General features: G+C 36.0%; 1 protein-coding gene across 2 annotated transcripts; it reads left to right on the top strand.

Moving 5' to 3' along the window:
• The first annotated feature begins 400 nt into the window (after nt 1-400).
• Nucleotides 401-9,827, top strand: LOC118202499 (uncharacterized). 2 transcript variants are annotated; one of them, XM_035374683.2, is made up of 3 exons: nt 401-552; nt 5,489-6,055; nt 8,135-9,827. In XM_035374683.2, exons 1-3 carry the CDS (start codon nt 541-543, stop codon nt 9,398-9,400), a joined length of 1,845 nt encoding a protein of 614 aa, XP_035230574.1. In that variant the 5' UTR covers nt 401-540; the 3' UTR covers nt 9,401-9,827. The 2 variants fall into 2 exon arrangements, with proteins under 2 accessions (XP_035230574.1, XP_085680431.1); XM_085824305.1 differs by having other exon boundaries at nt 5,489-6,316.
• The last annotated feature ends 278 nt before the right edge of the window (nt 9,828-10,105 follow it).

Here is a 10,105-nt window from a genome sequence, read left to right as displayed (position 1 = left end):
GCGAACAAAATCTCCTTCTTAGCCTTGTAAATGTTACCGCAATTTACTCACAATCCCTAATCGATTAAACGAAAGGAAGGAATAAAACAATTAAAAGATCGAAATTCAGAGAACAAAGGGGGTGGAGAAAAGAGAAGAGAACAACAAGTAACGAACAAAACAAAAAAAAAAAAGAGAAAGAAAGTGAAAGCTCAGCGAGGGATGAGGTAAGTCTGTCCATCCTCCTGGTTTGCCGGTTCCTCCACTTGCCCTGATTTCGATCCTGTCTCGGGGCCCTCAGCCACCGCTTCGGTTTACACACAAAAGGACAAGTCGGGCAGGGGGGGGAGAGCAGAGGGAGGAGGAAAAGGGGGAAAGGAAGATGCCGATGATACGAGAGGAAAAGTGTGATAGGGTCAGACCTAACGGGATGACATCGTTTCCTGGTCAGGTATATAAAGACCTCGATGGTCCCATGCCGGACATCAGAATCCTCTTTGGCTTCTTACCTCTCTCTTGTGCTCTGAAGCCTTTCTACGATTTACGAGGAACATTCCCGCCATGGAAAGCAAGGTGAGTATTTGAACTAATGGGATATTGCATCTCTGGATTAAGTTTTACTTCATGTGGATTTTTCTGCTGACTACCAGTCGATCTTCTCGCGATTACGGTTAAGTCGCCAGAGCCTGAAAAATTTCCGATCAGTATAAATAATTGAATGCGATTTTCTTCTAGCTACATTACCGAGGAATTCATATTGACTTAAAAATCAGTTTCCGAGTGAAAAATATTTAACTGAAAATGCAGGTATTAAGTTTCATATCGGATTCATATAGCCAGTAAAATTTCAGAATTTTATTCTCGGGCCCATTAAACGTGGAGTTCAACTAAATATGCCAGTATATTCTACTTAACTTATGTTCATTTGTAAGAATGAGATTATTCGAAAATATCAGTTGAAATTCCAGTCTTAAAAAAAAAGTTTCTAGAATTTTATTTATTTACTTATTTATTTGAAACATTCTTCGTTTGTTTACGATTCTATCGGATTTTTACGGCTTAAAGCAAAGTTTCATAGACTTACTCTGTATTCTTTCTTTTAAGATATATTTAAAATTTTCTCTTTAAAACGGCGTTTTAAATATATTAGGAATATTTCCTGCTTTTAATTCTTTTTTCATATGTTAGAAAACGAAAAAATAACGGCAGGCGTAAAATCTTCGAAGTGGAAAAATTAAAATATTTCTAATCGTCATTGTTAAAAATCTTCCTTCCTTTATTCTTCTTTATTTAAGACTTAATTGCTTTTAATACATTAAGTAAAGCTGATTGAAACTTTATATAATATTTTTATTATGGCTAATTAGTATATTCATAATTTCACATGCGTATGATCACTTTCAACATTTAAAATAAACAGAGAAAAACTTTCCTTCTTGCCAATATCTCTCGATACTTTTATATGAAGCATTTTTTAACTAAAAATTTTCGCCTGTTTACGACCATTTATATATTACGCATTTGTAATATTAAATAAAAACTACTGAAGATCTCAGAACTTAAAATCAAAAAAATTAAAGTATTGATGTGTGCCACTGTTAAAAAAAATATTTCATTCTTTTCATTGAAAATTATTGCTTAGATTTATTGCTTCAAACTTATCGCTTTCAATATCACTCTGTGCGATGTAGCGTAGCAGTTAAATACTTAATATTGTCAGTATTTTATGATATCTTTACTAGTGCTCTTCACGTTTCTAAATAATTCCTTAAGAATTTTTATCAAATAATTTCCTTTAGATTTTTAAGTACTGTTCATTCCGTCAATATTGCTCATGTCCACAGTAACTGTGAGAATTTTTTAAATTATTCGGTAAATCCGTTTCCGACTGACATAACTATAATGTAATTAGGCATGTTTTAAAAGTTCCAATGTTCCAATATTTGAGTTTTAGTCAAGATTAGTGCATTATTCATATTTTTATTCCTTTATAAATCCAGCATTAAATATCGAAACTCCATGTAAGATTTCAAACTGTCTTCTACTTTTCAAAGCAAGATTTTCAGATCAGTCCATATAATCAAACGAAATTATGACTCTTTAATTACGAGAATTACGTGCATATGAACATGTTTTTCTAAAAGAAAACCAGTCAAAACTTTCAGAACGAAAATTAATTTATTTTTTCTGCTTGCAACTTGGATTTAGGCAATCTAAATTTTAAGTCAAAACTAATGCATTTAGAAATCATTCGTAATAAAATTAAATTCCGAAATTAAAAATATGATTATTTAGAACTCAGTTAAAATGTTTTTTTTTTTAATTATACTTCTAGCTGATGTAAAGAACTAACTGAAATATCCGTTCCACTCCCGGGGGACGAGATAAATTAAATACTGCCTTGAGGAGACATAATTTAAAATGTAAATAACAAAAATACTTATACTTTAAAAAGTAAATAACAAAAACACTTATAATTTAAAAAAGTAAATAACAAAAACGTTTATAATTGTAAAAAGTAAATAACAAAAATGCGTATAATTTTTGTTAAAAAATTGTAGATAACAAAAATGCTTATAATTTAAAAAAGCAGATAACAAAAACTCTTTTAAAAAGTAAATCTCAAAAACAATTATAATTTTAAAAAGTAAATAACAAAAACAATCAACGTCTAATTCTCAATGCTGAAAACACAACCTAAACACAGAAAGTGCCGGGACATACAGATATTTCGGCTTAGGCCCTTTGTACATCCCCCCCCCACCATCCACGGTGTGCCGATCATTTATTGGCTCCTCCCTCAAGCAAGCCCAGCTACAATCTTTTCTTTCTCAGCTACTTTCACTTCTCCATCCCTACAATGACTTGCACCGATGATCGTTGATAAACTGCACTATGGCATTATATTATAGATAACAGGTGATAAATGCAAACTGCTATTTAAATTTTTTATATTACTTTAAAACTAGTAAAATTCCTTTCCTTTTTCTGAAACACTGCATGTTTATTATTAATCTCCATTTAATTTTATGGTTTTGAGAAAGAACTTAACTGGCATTTTCTGGCATTGTTTCCAACTTTCTGGTATTATTTTTTAATTCACCAAAGTCCCATAAGCCTGTTAAATAATATATTCCTAACAGAGAGTTTTGAATTCAAATATATATTACTATTTATTTAACTAATGATTGATGTTTTAAATTATCATATGTTAATACTTTTATTAATACTAATTGCTTCTTCTTCGGGGGAAAAAAATGTAATGTTCTTAGCTTGAAAATTCTGCATTTGTCTTTCGGTCTCAAAATTTATCTGAGAGTAATATAATGTCTGAAAATGCTTTTAAGAATCGCGAAATTTTCTGCTTAAATGTTTATGCAAAATTTTTCAAATAAATAAATATAAATAATAATCATATTGTTCAATTATGAGCAAAACTTATAAATAAATGCATTGAGTAGCATTTTTTGAATTCTATTTCTCATTAGTCGAAATAAATGGTTATTGTTTACGAAACAGAATTTTATAAATTTATTCAACATTCCGAAACGGAAAGTAACTTTCACAAAGGAGAAAGTTTTCCCGTACAAGGAGAAAGTGTTCTCTTAGCGCCATCTGGTGATAAACAAGAAAAAACGCTTATTTGAAAAATGTTTCTATTGCAGACCTAACTTCCTATACCCGTACTAATTTTTTAAAATTGCAAATAATTAGGATGTGCATAATTTAATTCTTTCAAAATTTTATAGACGGGTAAAACTGTTAGAAAAAGCAAGGAGTTAATTTTAATCAATTCAATTGAAATTAATTTAGAAGTCAAACAACAAAATAATATAACGCTGATTTTTGTTGTTTGACTTCTAAATTAATATTTGTTCGGCGTGTTATTGTATCTTAATTCAATTTAAATTGTTTTAGATGATGAACAGAATGTAATGTTCAGAAATTTATTGATTATTCGCAGTCATATAATCTGCAACCATCGAACTTTCAGTTACAGAATTCAGCTAAATTCATAATATGCTAAATGGCGAATTTACAGAATAAATCTACTAAAAGGACATAGAAATACTTGTAATTTTTAGCAATATTAAACTTGATTTCTTTTCTCTTGTGAAAATAGCACGAAGCAAATTTGTTTTTCGTTTAAGATTAAAGAATAACTCATCTCTGTATTTAACAATCGATAGATTTAAAACAAATATGTTGAGCTGATTTTAATTAAACAAAATTCAAACTTATCTTCAGAGTTTAGGTGTTTAACAAGATACCGCTTGCATACGGAATTTAACAAGAAACCCTTTTGCATTTCGGAAGATTCCAATATAATTCTCTCTTCTACAAAGAACATTTGCCCGGAATGTATTTTTCAGCTCTTTAACAATATATAGGGTATGTTTTCCTTGAAGAATTACATTTCAGTAATTCACTCACGTGGGCAAAACCAAAAAATATTTCTTTTCGTTCAAATAGTTATTCGTTATTCTGAATAAATTCTTATAGCTATCAAGATATGTATTCTTGTTTGAGACTGTTAATAAGAATAGTTTTCTTCTAAAACTATTGAATCTCAAATTAAGTATTTTTTGTGCTTCAGTGCTTTAAATCACAGTGGCTTTTGTGTTTCAGTTTTGAACCAGGAAACTTATTTCACTGTTATGGTACTTATTAAAAAACTCTCTATCACTGTCTGATAAATAAAACAAAGAATAATTTAAAGTATACTCTACTGTTAATCTGACTATTCTTTAAAAGTTTGTTATATAGTTCTCATTTACAGAATGAAATACATTGCATATTTTCTCCTTAACTGATATTTTTCTTCTGAGTTTATACCTGTGGGTTGTACTAGCCAGCTTTTGAATTACTTTATCTGAAAATCATGTAGCATGCCCGAAATTTCAAATTCATTCAATATAAACTTTTACGTACTACCAGCACTTAGAGAGTCCTCCACGAAGGCATTCCTCTTTTTAGGCAAATAGCCATATTTAAATAATCTAACCTAACCTCACATACTATCAGTAAATAAGAGGGAGTTTTAATTTATCATTTTAAATGTGCTTAGTTAATGAATGAAAATAATTTCTTATAACTATCAAAATACGTGGAAACATTCAACTTTACGTACTTTAATAATTTCGAAAAGTTCCAACATATTTTTTATTTTCTTCTCTACTTTAATATAAGCTTATTTCATATATGAAGCAATGTACGTTAGTTTATGATGCCAATAATAATTACGTATTCATTGCAGTAAAAATATGTGGGGCTTGATATTTTTAATTCTGCTTGTTTAGCAGCAGCGCTTTTTGCAGTAAACTTTTTTTAAAAAATATGACGAAATTACGTCGTGTAAATACGTCATGTAAAAAATATTATATTACAGTAGAAGATAATGCAAAAGCCCAATTCTCAGAAGTTCGGAACAAACGCGTTAAAAAATAACTATGTAGATAAATTGTTTTATAAATTTGTTTTTTAAAATGTTACTCTTGTATTCCAATAGGTTTTCTTGTTAAGTATTCTCCTGCTGGCATCGACTCTTGGTAAGAGCTACCAGAAAGGATATGGTGGCGCTCAAGGAGGTGGAGCACAAGGAGGTTATGGAGGCGCAGGTGGCCTAGGAGGAGGTGCAGGAGGTTACGGAGCCGGTGGAGGCCGTGGAGGAGCTGGAGGGGCTGGAGCTGGAGGATATGGAGGATCTGGAGGTGCTGGAGCTGGAGCTGGAGGATACGGAGGATCAGCTGGTTCAGGCGGTGCTGGAGCTGGCTCTGGTGGTTATGGAGGTTCTGCAGGATCGGGTGGAGCAGGCGCCGGTGGATATGGCGCTGGAGGTGCAGGAGCAGGAGGTTTCAGAGGCAGCGCAGGAGGAGCTGGCGCTGGCGGTTATGGAGGAGGAGCTGGTGGATACGGTGGTGCTGGAAGTCGAGGCGTCGGAGGAGCAGCTGGTGGAGCCGGTGCTGGCGGATATGGAGCAGGAGCTGGTGGATATGGAGCAGGAGCTGGAGGTGCCGGAACAGGCGGCTATGGAGGCGCAGCTGGAGGAGCCGATGGATATGGAGGAAACGAACAGGTTAGACAAGGTCTTCAATCCGGTTATGGTGGCAGTGCCGGATTTGGTGCAGGTAAAGCTGGTGATGGTTCTGCTTTCACGGCATACGGTGGCGGCTTTAATAATCAAAACGCTATTGGCGGTGGATTCGTCAGTGAGCAAGGCGGATTCAGCGGATTGCGTGGTGATACAGGAATCAGGGGAGTCAGTTCCGGCGGCTTTGCTGGTGTTGGTCAAGGGAACTACAAGGGGGAAGATGGTGGATACGACAATAGTATTAATGTAAGTTCACGCTAAACCATCAGATCAGGGCAAAATTTATGTCACTGAGAGAAAACAGCTAGTTTAAACGGGGTGCATTTTGTTAGAACAGACTGCAAGTTTTAGATGTAGAAGAAAGTGAATACCAGAAAGTTTAGAACAAGTAAAATAAAAATGAATTTCTTAAGTTGATGATCAAATATAAAAAGAATTTTAAAAATATATTTTAATGCAGATCCATCTTAACTAAACAAGTGCTACATAATTACTGTAAGCAAAATAATAAATTAACTCTTAACTTTCTTTTACTAAAGTTTAAAAACAAACATTTCTCATTTGACACAGAAGGATAAAACTGCATTTCGCAACTGTAACTGTAAATGAAAACGCAATTTTTTCTCATTCAAATCTTTGAAAGCTCTATTTTAAAACAATTCTTCCGCTTCGCTTTGATTTTCTTTTAACAACTTTTAACGGGAGACAGTGTCATTAGAAACCTGTTTACTCCAGTTAAAACGCAGTTTGTGTACAAGAATAACATTAACTTGTTGATTTGAGGTCTCTGAACGCTTAATTGAAGGTTCGGATCGCTTACGTCTCTCAAAGATGAGTTGTAGCAAAAACTAGTTTCTTAACCTTTGAACTTCAGGAACCTTAGCTGCTGTTCAGTTGCGCACCGGCAGAGTTGATTCATATCGAATTTTTAAATAAGTCACTGACCTACAACTAGATGTTGAATTTATTTCTTTATCAACAAAGACGCCTTTGTGCTAAGCGCAAATTGAAGCAGAATTATTATTACAAAAACAGAAAAAATTCAGAGCAACTATATGCATGCAAAGATATTTCATAAAAAAAAAGCAAATCACTTAAATTATATTTAATGTACTCTTTCTCACACAGCATACGATTTAAATTCATTTCGACTTCATTATTTCCCGCTATTTTATTTTATATGCCTAGTGTATTCTTCAAGTACCGTAAAACTACTTGTAATGCGCATTCTGCAATTGAATTGGGTATTGAAATATTTCTCATCGTGAGGTTTTTCCACCGGAAGTCTGTGCTCCAAATATGGAAATAACTGCTTTTATATCTTTGCTGGGATTCATAGCTCTGAATTGGCCGCTTTGTGACATAAATTTTGAACTGAGCTTTTATTTGCATTGCTTTCAGGTGTAATTCCGCGCTTATTTTGCAACAGCAGCTCGCTTTGTTGCTATTGTAAAATTAAAAGAGAGGTTTTTAATCTAAAATCAGTTGCATTTCAATTTATATTTCAAAAGTTTTATTTAAGGAAGGCATTAAAGTAAAAAAACGTTCCTCTAAGTTGTTTTCTATTGTAAATATTGTCTGAAAGCAGTCAATATACATAACAACGACTAGCTTAGCATTTATCTCAAACTCATAACTCGCATTCAAAGTTTGAAATGAAAAACATGATTAAAAAAAAAACCCATACTCAAAATTTTAAATTTCAGGTTATCAGTATTTAAGAAAGCATTCTTAATTGTAGAAGTTTTAGATTCCATATTTCCGGTTTGAAAATTTCACTTGATTTCTTGTTAAAGAAAGGAAAATATTAAAATTCTTTTAGAACCTTTTACAATCTTTCGCCGGAAAACTAATGTAAAGAATAATTATTTACGGATAATAATCATTCTTTTATTTATCGACGGTTAAAAATATTTGTTAACTAATAAAACGCAGCTGAATTTAAATATAGATCATTACTTATTGAATTATGTAACGCGCGTTTATCTCAGTATATTTAACTACGTGATGTACTACATTCGCATAAATTGTTTTTAAATAATTTACATACATTTCTTTTTCTAGTATCCACCTCAGCCTTATCAGTTCGACTACAACATTCAAGACGAACAAGGAAACACTAATTACCGCCAAGAACAGGGAGACGAAAACGGTAATGTCCGAGGCACTTACGGTTACACTGACATCGATGGAGTATACCGAGTAGTAGAATACGAAGCTGATGCCAATGGATTCCGGGCTAATATCAGAACTAACGAACCTGGAGTAGGCAAAGACAGCCCTGCCGATGTCGTCATAACTGCTGAAGAACCACCTGCAGCAGTAGTTGCCAGATATCAGAATGCTGGTCAAAAGGGATATGCTGGAGGACAAGGTGCAGGTGCCGGAGGTTATGGTGCTGGACAAGGTGGAGCTGGAGCAGGTGCTGGAGGGTATGGAGCAGGAGGAGCTGGAGGTGCCGGTGGTTATGGTGCCGGAGGAGCTGGTGGTGCTGGAGGAGCAGGAGCGCGCGGCCAAGGAGGAGCCGGTGGATATGGAGCAGGCGGACGAGGACAAGGAGGATTAGGAGGAGCAGCTGGTGGCGCTGGAGGACGTGGTCAGGGATACGGAGCAGGAGGTGCTGGTGGCTACGGAGGTGCAGGCGGTGCCGCTGGCGGACAAAGAGGCGCTGGAGGATATGGAGGTGCAGCTGGCGGACAAGGAGCTTCTGGTGGATATGGAGGAGCAGCTGGTGGACAAGGAGCCGCTGGTGGATATGGTGGGGCAGGCGGACGAGGTGCTGGAGCAGGTGGTTTCGGCGCAGGAGGACAAGCTGGAGGCGCTGGTTATGGTGCTGGTGCAGGCAAATCAGGTGGCGCAGCTGGCGGTTATGGAGGCGCTGCAGGTGCTGGAGGTAGTGGCTACGGAGCAACTGGCGGTGCAGGTGCAGGAGGTTTAGGTGGAGCTGGAGGATATGGAGCTGGAGCAGGTGCTGGAGGCTTAGGGGGAGCCGGAGGATATGGAGCTGGGGCAGGTGGTCGTGGTGGAGCAGGTGCTGGAGGATACGGATCTGGAGCAGGTGCTGGAGGATACGGATCTGGAGCAGGTGCTGGAGGTTTAGGTGGAGCCGGAGCTGGTGGTTATGGTGGTCAACAGGGAGGAAGAGGAGGAGCTGCTGGAGGTTTAGGTGGAGCCGGAGGAGCAGGAGCTGGTGGTTATGGTGGCCAACAGGGAGGAAGAGGAGGAGCTGCCGGAGGTTATGGTGGATCTCAAGGTGGTGGAGCTGCAGGATTCGGAGGAGCAGCAGGCTCAGGTGGAAGTTACGGAAATCAAAAAGGAACCAAATACTAAAGGCTCTTATTCAATCTAAGGAACTGTAATTTTAAAGAAAGATTCTAGCTTTATGAGAATCGCTGTCGGGACATCGTGTCAGTCCTGAACGGTGGCTCGCCGATATCATCCCATCTGAGATCATTAGGCGAAATATGTCTTCATTTCTACATGTTTTAACGCGGGTGCTCATCTGAATGAACTGTATATTTTGAAGCTTGTCTAATTTAATAATGATTGCGGCGCAAACGGAATACTTCTTCCATGGGGCAAATGTGTGTTCAGAACGATGAAAATCGTTCTTTTTTGTCCATCTTGTCAATTCGCCAATTTCTACAATACGGGCATCTTGCCCGCTAGCTGCAAGGTGGACTATCGGGTTCTTTGTTACAATCTGTCCTGATATTATTTTATTTGTTTGAATAAAGTTGTTGTTATTTATAAATGATCTAGTCTGTCTCTGGAAGTAAAATTTCTAACATTTCACGTTTTATAAAGCACGCTACTTAAGGTAATGAGAGCATGACTACAATCGTTTCCTGAAACTTTACAAAATCTGTTTTATTCAGACAATACATTTTTGAAATTGTAAAGACCTAATCAAAAAAGGAAGTCTTAACAAAAATGTAACACATTTAAGGATCATCCCTAATATGTCAGCAGCTTCTTTCTTATAACTCGATTAGCTCGATATGATTATGAATGAAGTCTAAGAATATACTAAGC

The sequence above is a fragment of the Stegodyphus dumicola genome, chromosome 9, assembly GCF_044657685.1.
Source record: "Stegodyphus dumicola isolate Sdum_Otavi_A_Nest chromosome 9, ASM4465768v1".
NCBI lineage: Eukaryota > Metazoa > Arthropoda > Arachnida > Araneae > Eresidae > Stegodyphus > Stegodyphus dumicola.
The sequence above is the reverse complement of the archived record's forward strand: the minus strand, read 5'-3'. Positions and strand labels throughout refer to the sequence as shown.